This window comes from Calypte anna, chromosome 4A (genome assembly GCF_003957555.1).
Source record: "Calypte anna isolate BGI_N300 chromosome 4A, bCalAnn1_v1.p, whole genome shotgun sequence".
NCBI lineage: Eukaryota > Metazoa > Chordata > Aves > Apodiformes > Trochilidae > Calypte > Calypte anna.
In genome coordinates, this window is record NC_044248.1 from 8,024,576 (window position 1) to 8,049,435 (window position 24,860).

Below are 24,860 nucleotides of genomic sequence, written 5' to 3' on the forward strand. Positions count from 1 at the left end.
AAATGAAATCAGTCTGGCCTACACCAATAAATTATGTAATGGTTCTAGTTTTGCTTGGCATATGTATTGTCCTTTTGTATGGAAGCTACTTAGTGCAATGCAGGTAAACTAATTTGACCAAGATTGCTTCTTCTTTTCCTTCAATTACAAATCAGTTGAAGTAATAAAATAAGCTTTGTTGGAAACATTAACTGAACTGTAATTGCTGAATTTATTATCTTATATGTTCTTTTGTTATACACAGAAAGAAAAATATATAGGAGATATTAATTTTAATTTATTTTTTTTCCTAGTGATCTTAGTGAAAATCAGATTCAAGCAATACCAAGGAAGGCATTCCGAGGAGCAGTAGACATAAAAAATCTGTAAGTATTGTCCTCCTTCTTGCATATGCTAACGCTTTGTCAATAAACTGTCCTTTCATCCTATAATACCTCTTTTTTTCCTAAGATCTATTGTGGCTGCTGAAGGACAAGACTTAACATTTATTTTGGCAAAATACTTCAATGTATCTTGAGCATGTTAAAATTACCCTAGATGAAATCTAAAACATTCAAACAGAGTTGAATACAAGAAGACGTTATAACTGTTTGCCTCATGGTAACCTGAGTATAACCTTTGAATGTCAGGCTATTTAAAACATTTCATTGTTCCACGTGGAAAAAAACCTTTTTGCCTTGGGTCTAAGAGCTTGCTTTTTGTTTGCTTATATAAAAGGAAGAAAGAAAAATCATGGTATTATTTAGTTTTGCTGGCATATATTTTTGTACTTGTGTGACTACTTTTCTTATGCAGGTTTCTTCTGTTGTAAGATAAGCTTTTTCTAAAAGATACCTTTGCTCTGCATTGGAGATAGTGACCCTGAGGTTCATGGGCACATTCTGAATTTGTACAGCTCCTCACTGTGGAAATATGTGTTTCAAAGGCAAAGGAAAGCAGTGACTTTTTGACTTTCTGTTTAGAGTGGTAGATCAGTTCAGTGGACTAAAAGAGCTGATCGACCTGTGATGAACTTCCAGAGTAGGAAATAAAAGGTCATGCACCCAAAAACTGTAACCCCTGCTGTAAGCTGAGAACTCATCTCTTATAAACAGCCAACAAAGACAGAGAACTCTAGTGGGTTCCAGAAAGGCTAAGGAGCTGCCAATGTGATGCAGCAGGGAAAAAAATGTAATTCCTGTCTCATGTAGCATTGATAAAAACAGGAAAGTATTAAACCATTGTAAGGTTTTCATGTAGTATCTATTGAAATGCCTTTTATTAAATGATTTTGCCAGTTTAAAAAAAAAAAGATGGAATGAAATTTGTTGATGGCATCTCCCCAGTGCAGGGCATGGGACAGGAAGCCCTCTGTCTTTCTGTCTTCTTGTCTGATGGACTCTGCTTCATTCTGTCGCCACAGCACTGCACACAAAGGAGTTATGAGGACACTTTTTTAATGCTTTAGCAGAATGCCCACGAGTTTGGCCAACTTGATATGGTATTTAGAAATGTGAGGCTAGTTTTTATTTTACCATGTTCATGATACAGCTGTTCCCTGCAGTGAAATCCTGCTACCTCTTAATGGAAAAATTGTTATGCTCACATCTATTATGACAAAAAAAAAATGCATGTGCTTCTCAGAGTAGCTTTGTTACTTTGTTTAATTGTTGTTTTGTGAGTTTCTCTTCAGAACTGGTCCCATCATGATTCATGGTCTAAAAGAAGCTTGGCTACAAGGAGAAATCTGCCTTTTTCTGCATTATCTTCTATATTTGAAAATTGAGGGAGCTACACAAAGAAACTTTGGTTGTAACAATAACAGCATCACTGAGAATTTTCTAGTGTCAGGGCAGTACTTTAAAATGTAATAATTATGGTTACATATTGTGAGATGGCTCCATTCAGAATTAGGTTGCTAATCTTTAGCTAAAATAATATTTACATCTTGGTGTGTATTTTCAAGGTAAGGATCATGAAATATGTCTAAAACCTTCATAAACCAGTAGATCTGCTCTTTAAAGCTTTTCTCTTTTGGAAGACAATTAAAAAAACAAAATAAAACAAACAAAAAACCCATCCCTAAAGGCTATGGCATTGCTACAAAGTCCAAATTGTATCTGTGGCACTTTATTGTGATCTCATAAATACTACAGCTGTCTCTACAGGGAAGAAAAAATAGGGGGAAGCCCCCACCAAAACCCTTTTCTGCAATCTTTGTGATCCCACTACCATTGAGATTACTGAGAAATTAATTTTCCCATCTTGTAAATGCTGCCTGGGTGCCCATGAGAAATAGCACCTTCTATTATGTGAGGTAGAGGAGTGAATATCAGAATGATGAGTGAGTTGAGCTGAGTTGTGTGGATTCTAGCACAACATTTAAGTAACTAGATCAGAGTGTTGTTGTTTCCAAAAGCTTAGGCAAGAAGATCTGAACCCTAAGCTTCCATCTAGCCTTGGTCATTACAGTTTGAAAAGGATGATGATGAGAATTTTAATAATTTTATTTCATTGTTCAGGAAAATTAAGGAGACAGTTGATAAGTGCTAGATGTAGAAAGCATCACTTTGTAAACAAAGGAAACTGTGACATGAACAACCCTGAAAGGAAAGGAGGTTGTAGCAAGGTGGGAGTCAGCCTCTTCTCCCACCTGTCTCCCACAAGTGACAGGATGAGAGGAAGCAGCTTCAAGTCATGCCAGGGGAGGTTTAGATTGGATAATAAGAAAAAATTCTTTACTGAAAGGGTTGTTAAGCACTGAAGCAGGCTTCCCAGGGAAGTGGTCAAGTCACCATCCCTGGAAATATTTAAAAGCTGTGTACCCATGGGTTTAGAGACATGGTTCAGTGGTGGACTTGGCAGTGTTAGTGTCATTGTTGGACTTGATCGTCATAAAGGTCTTTTCCAACCTACATGGTCATATGATTCAATGAATTTAGTGTGTATTGAGTAGTTAACCTAAGGTCCAGGAACCTACTTACTGAGTATTACTGTCATGAGTATATTTCAGTATTTCTTCTAATTTCAGCTTTTCTTCTGTATCTCCCCAGTAGCTGGGCAAATGTGTTAAAGATGTTAACCAAACTTTTAGAAGAGGTAGTTGAAAGTACATAAAGAAACCATATTAGAACATGTTGTGAATTATAGATTTATTTTGTGTGATGAGATCAATTGCATCAATTTCAATATGAACTGCAGACACTGTTTTTTAAAATGCATTTATTGATAACCATCCCTTACAGTAGCCTTGGTAAACTGTTTCAAAGGCAGTTAAGAAATCTCACACAGAACTTGACTTTATTACATATGTCTTCTGAATGGAAACTCACCATTATCTTATTCTCCCTAAATACTTTGCCAGCTTAAGCAGGAGTTGGAATATTTTGGAAACTATCTTATTGTGTTTTCTTCTGTACTTCACAGAACAATGGGAATCAGATGTTAATTTAAGTTATCCGAAGGAAATCGCTTCCTGTAAGGTTAATGATGCTGCTGTATTACTTTGATTTCCTGATATTAAGTTACTTGATGGGTCCTCTAGATGCTTTTCAGGGGATGCTGTATAGTTTCCATAAAATGTGGCCACGATATTTGCCTTCTGGACATCTTAATAAAATTCACAGGATATGTTCTGTGGATGATAGAAGAAACAAAATGGGCAAGACATTATAAGACTCAACAACTCAGGCACTCTGCCACACTCCCATAATAAAAACCAAACAAACCCTCACCCTCACTCATCTACTGTATATCTAATTGAAATTTCCCGTTTTTCAACTTGTTTCTTACCTCTTGTCTTATAAATGAGAAAATTCTGGCTCTGTTTATACCCTTCTGTTAAGCAGTTGTAGGTAGTAATAAGACCCCCACTCTTTGCCATATCCTCTTAAGGCTGAACAAACACAGCTCTTGCATCCTGTCCCCAGATTTGCCATCCTCCAGCCTTCCCATCTAGGTGGCCCTGGGCAGGTTCAAGCCAGTGAGGCCATGTCTGTCTTCTCCTCTGGAGATTGAAAACAAATGCATTACTTGGATGTCATCTCAGAAATGCCCAATAGAGCATCCTAGTTTAACCTCAGAAGTACCATCCAGTTGTTGGTACCGAAACAAGCTCATCAGAAAAAGTGACAAAAAAATGAGGGAAGGTTATTTTGTACATGTTCACCAGACTAGAAGCCCAGGATCCATTATTTTGACAGATCAAATATAGGAAAAAAACCTAGCTGCTCTGACTCAAAGTCTTGATTTTCCTGTTCAAGGGCAATGACTTGAAGAATAATCCATTTACAGTATAGCTGCTGAGTGTTGATACATAGCTGCTGATTTTTGACAGAAATTGTGGTGCAAATTCTGGGAAGACAATTCTGAAAGTTACTCCGAACTTGCCACTTTTTCAGTGAGAAATAAATAAATAAATAAATACGTTAGCTTCTTCAGAGACCATGGTGACACCCACTATTTTCTAAAAATAAATTGACATAATTGTATCAATTGTAAATAAAACACATTCTTTTAATAAACATATTAATGGTGGTTTCATAACTCTCCCTCTTGATATGGCATTTATGCTGGATGTGAAAGATGCTTAAAATCTCCCTGACCTCTGGAATTTTATTTGCAGTTAAGATGGCAAGAAAATGCTTTAGCTGCCTAGATAATAGATTTAAATGGCCTGTTTCTTGAATCTGGTTACTAGGAGGAAAAATAAGTGGGCTTAAAAAGTGACCAAGTGTTAAACAGGACTGAAAGAACAATACAACCATGCTCATTTTTTTGTGTAAAGTACATTTTGGCCCTTAGTCTGATGCTTTTGTTAAAATTAGAATATTTCTGTTTGATATAATTTTTTTCTCATTTTTTTCTCTATGTAACCATTATTTTGGCAGGGGATGGAAATGAGTACACCAGCTTCATGGAGTATTTCCATCATATCTCCTGAAAGTGCCCTGTTTTAGTAGTCACAGTTTGGCCTTACTTTGGACCACTCTCTTGTTTGGTGCCTTTGTTTCCACATGGTTTCATTTTTTTTCCCAGCAAGTGGGGAACTCTGTATCTGTCACCCCAAGGATAAAGGTCATGAATCATTGTTGTAGCTTCACAGATGAAACTGGCTGGGAAAATGGAGAATTAGTGAAGAGGGATACAGACACCAGTACCTACTCAAAGTCCTTCCTATTATACTAACCTGTGTCCAAAACCTTGGTTAATACTACTTGGTGTTGCTCTGGTGCCTCTTCTACACCTAGTGTGAAAATAATGCCACTAAAAGCATAACAGAATTTCACATTAAAATTCATCAGCAATGATAGGATTTTTTTCTGATATTCAGTTTTATTACCAGTGAAACACAACAGAGTCCTGCTGAAGATGCTCTATTTGCTGATTGCTTAGATCATGCAAAAATTCTCCTGCAACTGAAAGTGTCTGTGTCTGCTTATCAGTCCAAGTACCAATCCAAATGCATTGTTTGTCTAAGATACACTTTAATAATTCAGAATTGGCATATTTCTCATTCTTCTTCTTACTGAGAATCTTAATTCAACTACTAGTCTGTTCAGCCACTTGCATTTCAGCTGTATATCAAGAAAGGTTTTCACAGGATGTTATTGAAAAATATTTGGTGTATACTTAAGATTTTTATTAAAATCAAAAATACCTTTTCAGGAAAGATAAAAAGAATAGATACAGTTTTCTAGTACTTCCTAAAACTCTTGTAGCCAAACAGGTCAGTGATCCTGTGGTCATTGGGAATTAAGATATTCTTTATCACTGTTTAATTAAGTACCATTTCAATAATGTTTTGAAAATTGTTTTAATTTCTGACTACTTTCTTAAAATTCAGTTTGATGAAAACAGTTTCTTTTTTTGTCCACAAATTAATTTATTAAATATTAAGATCAATTATCTTTCTAAATCAAGGAGAGCACTTGGCTTTGAAGATGAGTTTCAGAAATCTCTGAATGTGAATCAAGAGCTTCCTTAAAAGTCTTAAATTTATTTGAGTGATGTGAAGTGTTAGTGAAATAAAACCTAGGTAGCTGAACCAGGGTGTGTTTTTACGTGCTATAATAACTGCCAATACTTAGAAGAAATTTTACATGTTTTCTGAATTTAGTAAAAATGTGGCCACTGTTTTTATTAGGAAAAGAATGAAATGTTGCTGTGGTTTAAATAGTTTCCCATTGATTTTCCTGTGATAGTATCAAGCAAATTGAGATAGATTAATTTGAACTGAAGTGATAAATTCAGTTGTAGGAAGATTTGGGTTAAGTTTTATCCTTACATTTTATTTGCCTGTGTCAAGTTCTCAGAATAATAGAAATTCTCTTCCAAGATCTGAATTATAAGTAACAGTAGTTTATGCTTCTGTTTAGTGTTAAAGTCACGTGTGAGGAGATTTATTGAGAGGTATTTTGGTTTTTTTTTTTTCATTTTGCTCCTTCATTTTGCTTTTGGGTTTAGCCAAATAAGGTGCTAGAAAATTGTGAGGAGATGTAGCAAAACATAGATCTGTTCTTGCTTTCCTTCTGATTTATTCAGCAGTTGTGCTTTACTTGGAAGTCTTAAAAATCTTGCATTTTAATTTTGGGATAAAAGAAGAAGATTAATCATTTGGTATATTGTGTATTTTAGGAAAAAAAAATAGTCCATTCAGAATATTTTACAGAAAAAAAATAAACAAAAAACAGAATTAAATAAATGAGCAAAATAAACATTAAGTAGGAAAAAGCACTTGAATTCCAAATGTAAGGCTGATTGCAATAATAGTAATAGTCATGGGAAAAAAGCAGTTTTAATTTTGGTTAAAATATAGCAATTTTTTGCATTATGTTTGCATCTTTCTCAAATAAGGCCTCTGCAATTTTTCATTCCTCTTGAAACTGAGAAGGGAATTGAGAAATAGGAAACATCACCCAGTTCTATTGTAAGAAATACAAGGAAACATTAAGAACAGGGAATATTGCAAAAAAAAACTTGGAGTGATAGTGTGTGCTCTGTTATTCTACCAAGGAAAAATGTTAATTATATGAAATCCAGTATACAATGTGCTAAAACTAGAAAAAAATTCCATAAGTTTCACCATGGAGGAAGCTGTTATAGGGGTCTAGAAAGGTTTCTGTCTTTTTCTATTGACTTAAAGAATTTTTACCAATGTGATACATAGGGATGAGTATAATAATTCCTGAACAAAGGAGAAGGAAAAGCTCCATGGTGTCTCCCTTGCATGGGACCACGGAGAGTCCTCAAGCCATGAAGAGCATGTAAAGCAAACAGATTGAATGATGCTTCCCAACATTTAGCATAGCCCCTAAAAAATGAATAAAGGAGGTTTTCTCTCTCAGATAACAGTGGATTTTTTCAGTGTGAGAGTAGCAGTTTTCAAATGTATGCAACGTATTCTGTTAGTCATTAACTGCTCTTCTTGTAGGATAAAGTGATTTATTTTTAGATGTTTATTTATCATTATCTGGTAGACAACATATGCTAAACGGGAAGAAAATGTAAGTTAGCAGAATGTTTCTACAGTGTAAAATGTATCAGCAAAAACACTAACTAAAAAACATTTTAAAGCACATGTTCTTAAAAGTTCAATGCTTTTTATATAGTTCTTACTAGTACTTGTAGCTGAACTCAGAAAAAAGTTAACATTTTAAATAGCAGTAGATGAGTAGGTATATGAACTACCCAGGTAATGTGGCAGATGCAGGTGAAAAACTTAATGAATTCTCTGTTACAATGGAAAGATCTTGACGTAATGGCTGTAGCTCAGTGTTTTGTGAGCTTCACAGGAATGACACTGCCAAAGGTTATCCACTGCTTTGTGGGAAGAGTGGCAAAAGGGAATAGTGACCTTCCAAAGGGATGGAGAGATCCCACAGAGAAAAGACCCAACGTGGTCATGGAGAGAGAGTGGAGAAGCTGAGGGAGAGTCTGGGGAGAGGGAAGGATGCGGATGGCCCAGAACTGCTGGTCCATGTCTGATCAAGTTTTTTCTCGGGGTGTTTTAATAGCTGTAAATTAAGAAAGAAACTCACAGGGGGAAAAAGCTTTTAAAAATGGAGTAAGGATTATTGGTATGCTTAATAACATCAGTGAGAAAAATTTCATTGTAGTATTTAGATTTTTATGCATGATTTTTGAAAGTCATAATGCTATAAAAAATTAGAAGCATAACTTAAAATTAGATTAATATGTCCTTTTTTTCTCTAGTATTTGTGCATAAGACTTAGATCATAACACTCGCATAACTTGCTATCAGTAACAGGTCTTATCCAAAAGAATTCAGACTGCTTCCATACATCCATTAGAAGGACACCATTAGAAGGATATCACAGTTAATGATATTGTGGTTGTGAAATAGTGTCTAACTTTCTGGTCGGGTTATATATGCAGTGGATATTTTTCCTTAACACAAATACCATAAATTGTTATTCAAGGCATGCACTCAGTCTTCAAAGTCGTGTACCTTTCATGGCTTAAAAAATATATATCATGTTCTTCATGGTGTGTGTCTGATCATTTTATATCATGGTTATAACTGACGGAAGATCATCTACAACATAAAGAAGACAGTATCTCTCAAAGACAATTTTTTATAAAACTAGGGAATATTTCTTCTCTTCCGTCCACAAAATTTCCTTCCTCCAAACCAAAAGCAGCTAATTAGTTCAGTGCAAAGTAACCTTGCAGGTAAGAAGATTTAAGTGAAAACAACTCACCCTTCATTAAGGTAGTGGTTATGGTGACTCACTAGATGAAGAAGTCCAAAAGTTTTGGGTGCATAAGGAAGAACTGCTGCCAGTCTAGTGGAAGAAATCTGCCTTTCAGTTTGTGCAGGACAAGATTTGCTCAAGTGCTTTCTCTCCTGCTAAAAGATTTTCCTTTGTGTATAATGTGGATGATTTAGAAGAAGCTGTGTCAGCACTGATTTATGCATTGACAGCTAAGGATAATAAGATATGGGCAAACATGCAGCTCACCCTTTTACAGATTAACCTGCAGACTGCATTAGGCAAATTTGATGGCATTAAAAGATTTTTCCAATTTGTCTGGAGACAATTCCTCTTTTGTATTGTGTCAAGGGTAACATTTCATGCCATTGTACTAATTTAAATAGCTTTGATAAATTGTTCAAGAGGTTAGAGAATTGTACTGTGTATATATTTTACCTCTTTAAAATAAAAAGGCTATTAACTTAATTGTTAAATGAAATTCATTAGGAAAAATTGAAAGAGCCTGAGAAAGTATACTTAAATATTCCAACACTGCAGCACTGGTGCTGTAACATTGCACCAAGATGATTAAAGATCATATTCAGGAAATTATAGTTTGCATTTAGCTTTCAGTACGCAGAAACACTCTTACAGTTGCAATAGTATTTTATTCCTGTGTAGTAGTAATTCAGATGAAAAATGTGGATGAAACTAGAAGAACTTTATAGAAGTTTGTACATAACATTCAACAGTGGGTGTGATGATTTATTAATAAAGGAAAATGTTACAGATTCAGAAGAATCACAGAAAATGCTTTAGTGAAAGCCTCATTAGCTCTGCTAGCTGACATATAATTGAAGACGGAAGGGCAGAGTTCATTTGCATTTTGTTCATTTTCTTATTATTGTTCACACACATTTACTCATATATATTATCTGACACTGCCAAGTTATTGGCTTGGAGATGTTCTGGTTGTTTAAAGTGAGGTTACATCGTCTTTGCTTTGCAAGTCATGGCCTGAAATGCGTAAAACTTGAGGCAGTATTTCTAGGAGAAGCTTTTATCAGCAGAGAAACTGGGTTTTGCATTTGTGTGGTTCTTAATTTCCAGAGACTTTTCTAATTGGGCAGTATGTGCTGTAGCGATGTTTTGAATTGAAAAGTTAATAGTATTTTTCAGAGAAATGAATTTAATTTTTTTTTTCCGTAACTTAATACTTCAAGATGAATAATGCATGGCGTGGATTGCTGAGTTTTATGTCCAGAGTTTGAGTGCTCTGTTACAACATCCTATCTGCATGTAATTGCAGACAGCACAAAGTACGTAGAAAACCACACACTGAAGGTTACAGCTGAAATCCCAGTTTCATTTGGAGCAAAATTAAAGGAGATAAGTAACCAAGGATGCAAATACCTCGGGCGCTATTGTTTCTACAGACAGAAATATTTTAGGAGGTGATTATTCTAAATCCCCCCCACAACCACCCTGCACCTCCCACCTGGTCCAGGCGTGCAGAGAGACCCCTGGAAGTGGTGTTTCTCACCGGTCCCTGCCACAGCGGGGGGAATTAACATGCAGCTGGGCTGCTCTGATAAATGGATTCTGTTAGGTCACCGAGGGGATGCGTGTGACATTAAGTGATTTACCGTCCTTTACCTTAATGAAATTGTTTCAGCAAGATGACGCTGAGAGCTTTTAATGGATAGCTTTTCTTGATGTAATGAAATTGCATTCCTTTGGCATTTAATATAAGGCGCAGTTATTATTTACTGGAGCTTTCCCCAGCGCTGCTGCTTGGCGCAGACAGTTCAGAACAAAAAAGGGATTTCTGTGGCAGCATCCAGGCCGGCGTGCGGTGTGAGGGGCTCCAGCCTAGCAGCCTGTGTGCAGGAGGGTTTTGGTTAGCCTGGCCTCGCTCTGCCAGCCCTTCCCCAGCTTTTTTTTTTTTTTTTTTTTACACCCAAGGCTGCCAGCGCTCGTCTCCCTTACAAATTCCTTCCTAATCTGTTTAACAGGCAGCTGGATTACAACCAGATCAGCTGTATTGAAGATGGGGCGTTCAGGGCTCTGCGCGACCTGGAAGTGCTGTAAGTATTCCTGTATCTTTTACTTGTAGCCAGAGCTCAGTGTCTGGGGAGTACTAATGTAAAAGCTTATCTACGAGCTGCAGCCTGGTGTCAGGATGGTCTAGTGAAAAGATGTCTTAAAATAATCCACTGCGACGTGCTAGAAAATGGTAAAAAAGATGTGGAGAGGCAGAGATACTCCTTTACTCAGTAAGACAGCCATTAAAAACAATTAAAAAAAAAAAAAAAAAGTGAAAAAAGCAGATGGCAGATACTGAGAAGAATATATTCCCTTTTTAAAATGGGGAAGGGCAATATTAATGAAAGCAATTAATTTGTAAATTATCCATCACGGCTGAAGTGCTGAACATTTTCAGTATTGCCTTTGTTATGTCCTCTGACATCAATTTGGTCTTTCAGACTCTGTTTAAGGAACAATGTACTCTCTATATTTGTCAATCTGGCTGTTTTCAGCGAGGCACTTTGTTATCAAACACTACTATTGCATGCTGTGATATTTTACCATCTCCACATTAACTGCTTTTCGCTTTAACATTTTGAATTGTGCGTGTGTAAATGTGTGTGTGTAGGAAAAGATCTTTTTTCCTCCACTGAAGGTTAGTATTGCAATACGCTTTTGAATACTTTTTCTCACTGTCTCAAAGTGGCCATCAGGGAGGTTAAAGGTAACAAAATTATCATCAGTGACCTCTGACCTGTAAATAGTTACTGTAATGAGCAAAGCGCTGCAGTTCCCAAGGGATCTGAGGCACAGGACACATTCCTGAAATATTTTCTCTGTCAGTCAAAAAGTCACATTTTTTCTGACTTCTCTGCATTGAGAAAAGTGAAAGACTATGTTCAAGTGAGTTACTTCGTGGTAGTTTGAATCACACTTGGAAAATCACAGCACCTTGAGGGGGGGGAGCAGCACAAGGTTTTTTTTGTTGGGTTTTGAGGTTTTCTGATATTTTAATATTCTAAAGAAGCTTCATTTGCAATAGATAGTGTCTATATGTCCAAAGAAACTAAAGCATATGTGAGGTGCTGTTGGTAAAGTTTTTTATTAGAAAGCAATAGTTGGTGTTTCCTGTGAGTGAGTGAATCTGACAGCTAAATTTGATTTTTTCAAAGTTGAAATTATAGAATAACAAGCCTATTGTTAACTTTCTGGTATAAAGCCAAGTATAATGTACTGTGGGTTCAATATTGCATCTAATTGTGACATTGATGAATTGTTGGTTGTCTGTCAGTAAACCTGGTGTTCTGTAAGATTTTTGTCTTTGGAACTCATATATATGACAGAATAACTTTTCCAGTGATGGCTTAATATCTTTATTATGGTCTTGTAATACAAACCTTTTTAATGGTAATCTTTCTTACTTTTTTACAAAAATTAAGTATCTTCTGCATTTTTCAATGCTTGCAATATTTAGTGTTCTAAAAAAGTCATCCTTGCTGGATGAAGTCAGTGGAAAAATTTTCACATCAATTTCAATGAATGGAAAAGAGAAAAAAAGCCAACCCACTTTAGCGTAGCACTCTGCTGAAAAAGTAGGTAGTTAAGATTTTGTGAATTAATATATGTAGAATATTAGCATTGTTCAAATATAAAACTAGTGTTCACTATCTGAATTCTGTGATAAGCAATGATGTAGAGATTAAGTTTTTTTAAAAATTGGGATAGATATTTCAAACAGTACTGCAAGGTATGTATCTAATTCAGTTTCCTTTCCAACATAGTTTAAAGAATGAAAGAAATGTTGATCAGACCATACTGGGTTTGCAATGAATAACTTTTAAGACCACATATTTTGTTTTCATGTGGAGCTAATTAATGTATCTAAGCAAAGAATGTTTATATTACGTCAAACTACAAGTATATGATAAAGGTCTTAAATAATCCTTAAATTTATCCAGGGTGTAATCCTCTTCAATGACAGCTTGAAATGTTTACGAAAGTAGCGTGTCATATATTATTTAAATATTTGCATGATCCTAGAGACTGTGTTAGCATTAAAGATACAAAATCAACCTGAAATCTGGGCAATTTTTTGTATGTTTAAAGGGAAAATCTGCTGTACTGGGTAAATAGTGACTATAGGAAAAGATACAGTGCTATAATATAAAACAATCTAAGAAATTGGAAAAGATGTCTTCCAATCACCACACTCTTTGCAGTAATATGTAATGCTGAGGTAAAAATATTGAGCCAACTTTTTAAAAAAATATATCTCTAGAATGAAATAATTTTTATTGTCACATCAAAGTAGTTATGAAAATTATTTAATTCCTTATGTATCTCTTCCTTCTACTTCTGCTACTCTTATGTAGCCTTGCAAAAACAAATTACTATCTCCTGCATCCAAAATAAAAAGGCAAACATCAGACATCTGAAATGGAAAATTAAAAAATCTGTAGGTACACCTTCTATAAACAGCTAACAGCGATGGAGATCCACACTGATTTCCATTCTCTTCACTGAAAAGATGCGATTTCAAAGCCTTGTAAGAAGTCATGCAGGAAGCACTATGACAGCTGCCATTTACCATGTAGGCATTGTAAGAAAATCTTGCCCAGATTTGCTGTCATTTATTCATTGAGGCACTTTTTGCAAATATACCCAGTAGGCCATTTTTTCTTGTTTCATTTTTGTTCATTTTGAAAAAGGGCATGATTCTTGCTTCTTCTCCTTCTTTTGATTTTTCTCCCCTTTGTTATGTAGCCCTAAGGGCACACAGGGAAGATCCCTTTTGCACAGTAGAGAAAACATTTAGGATGTGGAATGACTGAGCACACAAAGGTAAAATGCAGCACAGTGCACCCATAATTAATTGCTTGGTTAAAGTCTGATCCTGTTTGGGATGCTGTGAATTTACCTTCCCGTGTTTCAGGTTCAAAAAAATATTTTTAAATTTGTTCAAAATTAGCAGAAATACACTTGGGGAGGGGAAAACAAAAAAAAAAAGTAAAACATTTTTTGCTTCAAAAGGAAAGAAGGGTTGGTGAATGGGAATTATTATTCATTAGTGCTGCAGTTATGTGTTTCAAATCCCAGAGCACATTCTCCATTCCACTCAAATGAGTAATCTCTAAGTGTAAACTAAATCCTATCTCATGTTTTCTTGTCCTGGAGTCAAGCTTGTTTGTATTTTATTTGCAGCCTAAAGACAATATTTAACTGCAGGATTGTTCATAAAGTTTCACTGTCTTTAGGAACTACGTTAAAAAGTATGATGGGTCTATGGTAGGCCACAAATGGATAAGATTTGTTCTTAGTTTCTAACTCAGGTTCCGAGCACCCTCTCTAAAATTAAAATTATTAGTTTGCATAGTAAACTAATTACAAAATATTACAATAGCAAAGTCCTCACATAGTGTATAAGAAGCTTATATTGCTCACACAGCTCTGGATCAATCTATAGCAACCCTGTTCCATTTAAAACCTAATGGCAGCCCAGAGTTAAATTTTTCCTTTCTGGAAAAATTTCTGAAAAAGCAGGCAGATCTTGTATGCTCTGGCAAAAACACAGACTTTGAGAAGCTAGAAAGAGAAATCAGAGTCCTACATTCAAGGAGTCTTCTCCAAGAACAGTCTTTTTGATGTCAGGATGACAACCTTGGCTTGAATGACATAGATGCTCTCAACAGAAGCTCCATTTGAGTGGATCTTGGGTTACTGGGACCTCAAATTACCTTGGATTTTTAATGGAATTGTCAAACCATATTTTACCAGGGACTGAATATGGAGAAAAGGTATATCTAACAGCATGGGTTTTTTTTTCCCTGATACCCATCCCTGCATACAATACACTGATCTCAAGAGCTGTGCATTTTTAAAAGGGTAGTAAATGTGAAAAAACTCTTATGATGCTAATATGCTGTTTCTTCACTTCACAGCACTCTCAACAATAACAACATTACTCGACTGTCTGTGGCAAGTTTCAATCACATGCCCAAACTCAGGACATTGTAAGTAGTCCCACTGAAACTGGCTGGTTTGGTTTTTTTTTAACTCCTGCAGATAACCTTTTCCTCTTTGCAGTTTTAATAGTGGTCTATAAATAAAATATAGCCAAAGGCAGCATAAGCTACAAAAAATATTGAGTTATCATGTGGCTGATCAATGGGAAGTCTGTGGGTGCATGTATGGCAGCAAATTCTGAAAAGTAAAACTAACAAGTGACCCCAAAACTGATGCCTGGGGCTCAGGGAGATGTAAAAGCAATCACCTCCTTTCCCATCAGCTTTTTTAGGATGTGGGCTGAATAACTATGAAAGTGGTTTCATGGCCTTTTCCCTGTTGAGTTTTCCATGGTTCTGTATTCAGTCACAGAAAAGCTTCAACTTCTATTAGAAAAATAGGGGGTAGCAGGAGAGTTCTTTTTTATATGTTACAGCTGTATAGAGAAAGAAATTGATGTTTTTTGAAAGTCAAAAATTTGTTTTACTTTGAGCTATTGAATGGGTCACATTTCATTTAGAAACATCGAAGAATCTTTGATTGGCTGTCAGATGTGATAAATGGGAAATCTTTATGCTTTTATTACTGTACTGCTAGCAGACCTAATTAAACTAAACTGGCTCTCCAACATTCTTTGTAACATAAAATTACAGCATCATCCGGTAGTGCTATTATAATTAAAGTTGTGTCAGCATTTACAATAAGGTCCCCAATTTTAGAGGTTATGACTTTCACAGATGAACACTTCAGGATTCTAAACCAATGAAAAGAGGGTGTATGCAAGTGAAATGGTTTGAGGTTGTTTCTTCTGTATGCTTATACTGAAGTAAGAATAAATGTATATTGTGTTGGGTGGCAAAACCAGTGTCAAGGTTTTGTCCTGAGGCTCCATTTCAGACAGGTTTTCCAGTTAAGTGGGACCCAAAAATGAATAGGGTGTTTCTATCAGAGTTCAAGGATAGCTCTTACTGTAACTCTAGTTTTACAAAGAGCCTGTCTGTTTTCTTTTACACTCACTGGGTTGCACAACTGTTTTGAAATCATTAGGGTTATTCACTTGAGTTAACGTACCACTAGTAACTGCTACATGAACTTCAGGAAGGTGAGGAGTTCTGTTGCTTTCCTAACAATTGTACCTCTTCTTGATTGGACAAATAACGAGCACTTCCATCATGCTGACCATGAGGTTTTGGTGGCCTCAGTTAAATTCTGAGAATAGAATTCCATTTCATTCTTTCAGGTCTGCAGATTGAAAACATGAATCTCTGGGCCTCTTTCAAACCTCCAAATACAGTTTATATTCTGAACCACAACTTACAGTGAATCAAATTAGCAACATTTACACTTTTTTGGTGGGACATTTCATCTTCAATAAATGAAGTTTAGAAACAAAAAAAAATGGATACACTAGAGTCCCAGGTTACAGCTGTAACATCCCATTTGCACTCAAAATGTGTGCCTGTATAACTATATTGATTTCAGCAGCATTTGTTCTGATTCGCAATGGTGTTCTTGCCTACAGCTGGCCACAGATTGTACTGGATGTGTGTGCTGTGTTGTGAGCTGTATTTGCAAAGCACCCACCCAAGAATTAGTACAGGAAAATACATTGCCTTTATTCCTAGTCTCTTAAGGAGAGGAAAAAAAAAAATCTTTTAGTTGAAACTACGGTTTATGTTGGTTACACATTTCATGTTGCTTTACAAGTGGGGTTTTTTTTTTTCATGGCTTAATTAGACCTCATCTAAATTCTGATTTTCTTGCACTTCCTTTGCAGTTATTTAGTTAGACTTGAGCACATCAGCTAAAAAGGATGAAAATTACATTACTCTATTATGGATGATTCTAAGAAAGGATTTGATTTATAACTGTGGACATCCTTCTGAAGTTTGAAAGAATGTAGGAGCCAGAGAAAAGAAAGAGCTAGAGAAAAGTAATTTACCTAATTTAGTGAATACATTTGTCTTATATTTTATCAATGGCAAAGTGCTTTTTGCCACTTGGCAAGGAGCCATGGTCTTGTGTCATACCCTGCCAACAGAGAGGCTACTTACTTAATTCCATCACTTGCTGCCATTTGGTCTTTTAATTTCAAGCACTGCTTAGAACATAGGTCCCTAGAAGCCAAAAGCAGCTAATCCCCCTTTCTCTGATGAAACAAAAAGAGGAAATCAGAAAAGGAATGTGAAAGAAGATGTTTTATATTGAGTTATTACTCTGTCTTGTTCAGCAGAAAATTAATATGACCTGTTAAAGGGGTTTTGCAGACTGTTTCTATAGAGACTAATAATGGCCAGACTTACAGATACATCTAATTGGAAACCAAATCTTTTATTAACTCTTTTTTTTTTCTTTCTTTTTTGACAGCGTATTATCATTATAAGGCAATTTACTTGAGACATTTTTTTTCTTATTCACTATTTTTACAGAAATGGACTAAAAAGTCCCACAGCAGCTTTCAAACTTTTGTATATTTACTTCTTTTAGAGAAGACAAAAGAAACTACAGATAGATTACTTTATTAGGAAATCTTTTTAAGTTTCCAATTAATTAGACCATAAATAAAATGTAATTTTGCTGCTTGTGTAGCTGCATTTATAGCATCTAACTTTCAATGCAAGATGTGAAAAATTAACATCTCATGAACAGTTTATATTAATAATCCAGCATGGTTGCTTGCCGAAGGAGGGGCTCAGAAAAAAAACAGTTGCTCTACGTTTTCTTTTTCCTACCTTGAAATTATTGACATCTTTCTTTCCATGCAGTCGTCTCCACTCCAACAACCTCTACTGTGACTGCCACCTGGCCTGGCTGTCGGACTGGCTGCGGCAGCGCCCGCGGGTCGGGCTCTACACCCAGTGCATGGGACCCTCCCACCTCCGGGGACACAATGTCGCCGAGGTCCAAAAACGGGAGTTTGTCTGCAGTGGTAAGGGAAAGAGATTTTCTCACCTGATCCTTTCATAAAACACACCTACTGGCAGCTCAAGAGTGATTGCTAGTGCTGCAATGATGGTGCCTTTCTGCTGGCTTCTGCATAACCCAAGCATTAATGCTTATTAAAAAATAAACTCGTTAATATTTTTTTTTCCGCTCTTATATCTTGTGGGGAGGGGGATGCTTCTGTCCTTACAAATGCTGCATTCACACGGATTATGTAGTCAACTAAAAACATAATTATGGTGGAGAGATGCAGAAAATGAAATAAAAGGTGCACTGGCTGGGAACAGAAGGCCTTTAGTAATAAGAAATTATTCTTCTTTAACTTCACAGATTGTTGGTTTTTCTTGTTGTTATTTTCTGCAGTTAAATAATATTCCGAAGCCCTAAGTAATGTTCTGAATGTTATTGGTATGCTTTAGTGCCTCAGGTTATTTTCTGATATGAAATAATGAAATGACTAACAGTTCATTACTAATCACATTTTCTCTATTCAATTTTTTTTTTCCTTTATTCATATCTCCTAGATGATGAAGAAGGCAAGTGTATCTTTCTTACTTAAATATATTTAGATTCAGATTGAAAATTTTCTGTAAACTTTCTCTATTTTTTCAAGTTTTCTCAGCAACATGAAAAAAAAGCTGGACTACAGCTGTCTTTTCAAGTGATTCTGTGGTGTTGTCTATACTTCTAGATTTTCTACAGACCCCCAGAAGCCTATTACCAAATATTCCAAAATTTTCACAGACCTGTGCTTTTAAGAAAGTTTTATGGAGAGCACTTTATTTTGTCCTTATTAAATGGGCTCTGACACTGAAGTGTAAGGCACCACTATCTTTACATGGCAAATGCTAACAGTATTGTTACCATTAATTTTGCTTTTATGTACACTTAAAAGGACTCCTACACAAAATCATTTCATGTATCCTATTTGTAAATGGTATGACTGCAGTGCCCAAGCATCAAGAACAGTTTTATAACTTGGTCATTTATAAATGCTGATTTTGAGGAAGGGGAATAACCATGTTTTCTCCCTGGATCACTGTATTTTTTTTCTAATAAAGGTAGGTGAAATATTTCCTACCTGTTAGTATAAAAAGAGTAGTATTTGTTACTAGTGTTGGCAGCTATTTGTACTTTTTAAAAAAATACATAAATGTGTATCCAAATTATTACATAGTAAACTACTGTCTCAAAAGATCTTTTCAGTTTTTTTATAACTTGAGTGCTTGTTATTTGAAGCTGTAAATAGGAACGTCCCTGGTTGCAATTTAATTATCAACGTAACCTTCCTATGTTAATATAGGACATTAAATATAGTGAGAGAGAGATTAAGTTGGGGATTAAAAGTGAAGAAGTTTTTTTCCCCTCAGAAATTCAAAACAGTCTCTATTTTTTTTAGATTAATAAAAAAGACAGAAAAAGAGGACTTCATGCCTTTTTCATATGCTTTGTGCCTTTCTCTATCACTAAAAAACAGCAATTCTGTGATACTAAATTGACAAGAGAGTGAGTCCATTAATATATTAAAAATGTGCACTCTATTTGCAGGAAAATATAGTAAGTTGTTTACTCTCTAAAGCATACCTAACTACCAAATGATGATGTTTACATGTAATTATTAATAATATAAACTATATTAACATACATTAAAAGAGCTTGGGAGAGAAAGTAATGTAAATTAGCCACCTGAGTTGGTAAAAATGAAAGATTTTGGGAGGTAGAATTCTACTGAGCTAAAACTGAGAGTGAGAGGAGGAAGTCAATGCTTCTGCTTATTTTTGTGACTAAATTATATCATCGTATCTCCAAAATTGGTTGTAGAACTGAAGAACTGTATTCAAATAAGTATTTGCAGAAGAGAACGTAATAAGCACCTTTTTGTATCTGAATTTGTTCATTGCAATTGCATTTTTAACACTACACGAAATTCTGAAAACTAAATAAATCAGTAACCAGTTCTTAAAGCACAGGATAAATAAAATATGCCTTAAAAATGAATCACACTTAGACTTCTCAAACAAGATGATTTAAGACGTGATTTGCTAAAGAAACTGAAAAATAATGAAATGACTGCAAAATAGTTGAGGATTTGCTTCTCACCTCAGTAACATATCAACGTATTCCTATTCACAGAGTGCTGAAATTACTGCAGTTCAAAAATATTGATAGGCCGCAGTGTTTATCTTAGAAGTTGGGCTTTAAATGATGCTTTAAGTGATGTTTTACTGTTGAGGTAGAGGGGACTCCTGTGTGACAGCATCGTGCAGTTTGAGGAGAAACTCTTTTCCTTTGCAGGTCACCAGTCCTTCATGGCTCCATCCTGCAGTGTCTTGCATTGCCCTAATGCATGCACCTGTAGTAACAACATTGTGGACTGTCGGGGGAAAGGCCTGACTGAGATCCCAACCAACCTGCCAGAAACCATTACTGAAATGTACGTAATCTGACTTTTTTTCAGTGAATTTTTTTTTGTTTTTTAACTTCACCGAATTGTAAGTCCTGTTATTTCTCCTTAGGATGTGAATAATAATCCTGCTGTGAGTACACTATTGCTGCTGTTAAAAATACTGACCTGGCTGACCTTAACTGAGCCAATTCAGTTACTTGGCTATATAATATAAAAACTACCTTTCACCCCTCACAAAAAAATCTGCTTAAAAATAAAGAGACTACTTAAAAAAAATCATTGGAGTGCCTGGAAAGGCTGCATAGACTTTTTTCATTATTTAGTGAGTTGTATACTAAGGTTTTTACTTGCTTATGTGCGTCTGTGCACATAGAGGAAGAAAAATACTGCAAGAAAAATGTAGGGAATATGTCTCAAACATTCTCCACTATATTTCTGCTGCTAACCACAGGAGCTAACAACTGAAATGGGATTACAGACACTTGAAGACTGATTTGTGCATCATAATTCTAGACCTACGTAGTTTAGTGGGGATACATGGTGTTAACATCTATGCTTAATGGAGAAATTCAGTAGGAGAGATTGGAAGAGTGTTCCTGAATCTTTATTTTAGGGGTCTTTGCTCCCAAGAGATGAGAGGATGTGGGACTTACTAAATGACTACTAACTCAGTATTTTGGGAGGCCAAAACCTTCCATGTCTTAATTGATCTCTCTTTTCTCTGAATTCTTCTGATTTTTGTTTTATCTGCAATGACAAGAGTTCAAACAGTAGTCCTGATGATAGTGAACCATCACATTACATTAGTGGAATTTTCATTTTATTTCCCTTGCCTTTTGCAGCCTAATACTCACTTGCTTTCTTTAACATCCAGTACACATTGCACCATGTTTTCCACTGAACTATCCAGGAGGGCTTTTTTTTCTTATCTCTTACAGTTTTGTCAGGAACCAGAAGTTCATTGATGTAATCCTATAATTCTATCCACAGACATTCCTGAACATTTAATCTGGTTGGATGTTGCTTTTTAAAGCTGCTGTATGTCAGAGCTCTGTCCTCTCTGCTTTTAACAAATTTCAACATGTGGAAAGATTGTGACATTCCAATTTTGTTATCATACAATAAAAACTTTTTTAAAGCTTTATTTTTAAAGAAGTACTTTGCAACTGTTGCTTATAGCAACCCACTGAGATTGGATTAGAAAGAATGATTGTATTCCATAAAATAATCTGTTTTTTCACTTGTTCCTTATGTGACAATGTTGTCAGTTTGCCAAAATGGTAGCTGACAGTAAATATTTGAAGAGATGAGAGCATGCTGTCACGGTAACACTGAGAATGCTGAAGAGCTGCTGAATGCAAGGCAGAAGGGTATAGTGAGCACTATATTTCCATCCCCATTATACAGTTCCCACACACATGGCATTATTATCTTAATCACCATTTTGAGCACATGCTTTGGCAGAAGCTCCCCAGTTCTCAGGGAGAGAGGGAAAAAGAAATGTGCTGGTTCCCTGTTGCTTTCTGAAGGATGTACAGTCTTTCAACAGCCAAATATTATTTATTAACTCATTATGATAATACTACTGTCACCAGATTCTTGTGCACACCACAAGAAAATTGGCATTTACACATCTATTTTACATGTGGTAGATGTATTTTCAGTAGTGTTCCTCATTTGTCAAGGTTTTCTTTTCATTTTCGACTCAACTTTGTAATCTTATTTTCTCTATACACTTCATTAGAAAAATCTGTAATTCTTTCAAATTCTTTCCCTCTGGGCAAGTTTCTCTGCCCCACCTGTTTGTGGCTGTATTTGCAGAAACCAGAGCTGAATACTACCAGCCTGTCATGTTCCATACTTCAGCCAGCTTCATGGTTTGCAAAAACCCCTGGTGCTTACATCTTTCCTATCTTTTGTCTGTGCGTTGTTGTCTCATGGAAATAACATGTTTCCATGAGGCTGATATATAACTTCATTGCCATCTCTACTTTACAGAACTGGTTAAAATTGGACGGCTTATTTTTGTGAGATTCCATGTATCATCACCCATTTCTTTCTCTTGTTTCTTTGTTCTTGTATGTATAGCAGGTTACTCTTGATTAAAATATCATCTGAATTTAGTTTTTGAAAGACCATAATACAGTTATTTTTTTCAATGAGGTTCTTGTGAAGTTTACCTTCAACATACACTCTGTTTTGCCTTGTTCTCATCCTTTCTCAAAATGGGAAGCCTGACCCTCTTCACTCCTATGTACCTTATGAAGCACTAATTTCTTCCTTTTTGGCAACACAAACATTCCCAGTCCATCTGGGATGATGCTGCATAGAATCTAGGTGTTAATAATGCTGTTCTGTATCCTTGTAGTACATGTAATTAATTAATTAATGTAATATATGTGCTATAAAAACCCAAACCAAACCAAACAAAAAAAAAACTTTAAATTGAATAATTAATTTCTTAACTATCAAAAATTGGCAGATTAAATTGGATAAAAATTTACATATTTCAGCTCTGAGAGAGCTCATTGGGGAATAGAAAAAGAAGAGGCATTTTGTTTAGAGACTAATACTGATGTCATGACCTTGCATTGCCTTGGTAGTTCTGTGGGACAACTGTTTCAGGATGACATTTTAAGACAGCAGGAACTGTCTTCTCTGCTGATGGCTGCTGACTCTGGAGAGCTGGCAAGGAGACTGTGCTTGCACTGCACTGCAGCCTCCTTGTCTCCGAGCTTGGTGTCATAGCCTCATATTGAGGAAAATGAGTCTGCCTTGGCAGCTATATGGTTTAGGAATGTGCAGGAATTCTGTGGTGGTGGGAGCAAAGGAGGCAGAGCCAGTTGTTGAAATACTGTTTCCTTCCAGTGCAGCTGGATTCAAGGTGTTGCTGAGAAGGTTTTGTCATACCAAGCTGTCTGACTTCTCCATTGGTACAGAAGTCAGTTGACTAAAAGTAGCAATTCCCATGGTGTGAAGTCAATTAGCAGGGAATGCCTTGTCTGCCAAGTGCCCCTTGGGAAGATGCCTTCAGTAACAGCACTGCTTATCTCCCCATAGCTGCCTGTGAAGATGGAAGGAGAATAAAGACTGTTGTGTTCCTCTTTTTCCCTTCTGTAGTGATAAAGCTCAGAGAATAACTGAGTATTCAGCATCTCCATAAATGTAATTCTTAATCTTCATTGACTTGGTACAATTACACCTTTCCTGCAAAATTAATTCTCTTTATTATCTAAATAAACTCATGCACAGGCTAAATAAGAATACCTAAGCTTTTCTTTTCAGGGTCTGTCCAATAAATGGGATATTATTTGAGAAAGAAATTTCAGATTCCACGTATGTATTGAAAAACCAAATAATTGGTTAAGCACCTAGACTCCCCTGGCTTTAGTGTTCCTATGGATTCTGCAGGAAGCACAAAATGAGTAAGGTGAGGAGATAGACCTTTGCCTCTGGGCCAGCTGGAAAGGTTTCGTATCATGAGTGACCTTCACTTAATATTTTTGGGAGCTTAAAAATATTTCCCATAGCCCTGTTGTTTTAATGTCTGTATTGTAATCATTGTGAGGCAAAATACATTGCCCATATGTCACATATTGATAGTCTTCAGACTTAAAACAGTCTTAAACTTTATGTTGCCTTACTTTAGCTTTTTTCCATTGACTTAATGCAATGCTCATTCATTAGAAATGTCATAGAGGTAATTTAGATTTGCTGTTTAAACCACTCCCCTTTTAGAGAAATCTTTTTGGCATGTTTGTCTCCTGAGCTTATCCATGTAGGTATAATACAGCTCACATATTAAAGGTCATACTTAAGGTTTGGAACTATTACTTTAATTGTTTTTATAAAGTATAGCCTTTCTAATGGAGATAGCATTTATCAGCCTCTGTGCAGACATTCCTTCCACATTTTAGTTTTTTTCAGGACTGTTAATCTCTTTTCACTTGGTTGCTTTTTAGAATTCACCTTCTGCATGAGAATTCTTTGAATGATGGGCAGAAATAACTGGTTCACTCTGAATAGAGACTTTTTGGCACATGTTCAAACAGACTATCAGAAACCTTACAAATAGCAACTCAACAACAGTTCTATTAATTGTGTGGTACCTTCTCTCAAAATTCTGTGACAGGCTCTTATTTCAAAAGAAGCAGCCAAAAAGCCATTAATGAGGTAGACTGTCTTGTGAAAATGCTACTTTCACATTTTTCTGATTTTCTCATCTCTTCTGTGGCTTGAACTACCAGTGAAAGTGGCTCTAAAACCTCTTTCCGTGCTGAATAAAAGAAAATAAATACAACTGCAATAAGTGTTTCTAAGGATGGGGCAGGAGGGAATTATGGGCTCTGTTGACCACAGCTTTGTATACACGATTTATTTAAGCAAGCAAGCATGGAATTAAATGGATTGGGGTTTTTTCCATTTTTTGTTTATATTATAACCAAGTAATCAAAGGAAGGACTTAATTCAATTTGTTCCTTTTTAGACTGGGTGTTTTGTTGGGGTTTTTTTGTAACATTCATTACAGTGGTGGAGGAAGGCTTGCTGGAGAGGAGGGGGACTGAAGGGTTGCCACTGTTAACTAAGCTAGAGTTGGGTAAATAATTTTAGGCTTTGTAAGGGGCAGAAAAGACCCTAAAACGCGTAATATATGGAATGAAAAGAACATACAGAGTTCAGGAATTTTAACTGGTCGCCTGCATAATCACTGAAAAATCAGTGACTTTGTAATTAACATGGCCTTCAAGATAAAGTCAGGCTTTCTTATGAATGGAGCTTTCAAA

General features: G+C 35.9%; 1 protein-coding gene across 1 annotated transcript in view; it reads left to right on the plus strand.

Moving 5' to 3' along the window:
• The first annotated feature begins 299 nt into the window (after positions 1–299).
• The window catches only part of SLIT2 (slit guidance ligand 2), a 102,608-nt gene continuing 78,047 nt past the window's right edge, over positions 300–24,860 (plus strand). Inside the window, exons 1-6 of the mRNA XM_030450002.1 lie at positions 300–365; positions 10,712–10,783; positions 14,663–14,734; positions 17,492–17,655; positions 18,194–18,205; positions 19,965–20,103. Coding sequence (XP_030305862.1) covers positions 14,715–14,734; positions 17,492–17,655; positions 18,194–18,205; positions 19,965–20,103 — 335 coding nt within the window. The 5' untranslated portion in view covers positions 300–365; positions 10,712–10,783; positions 14,663–14,714. The remainder of the gene's footprint in view (positions 366–10,711; positions 10,784–14,662; positions 14,735–17,491; positions 17,656–18,193; positions 18,206–19,964; positions 20,104–24,860) is intronic.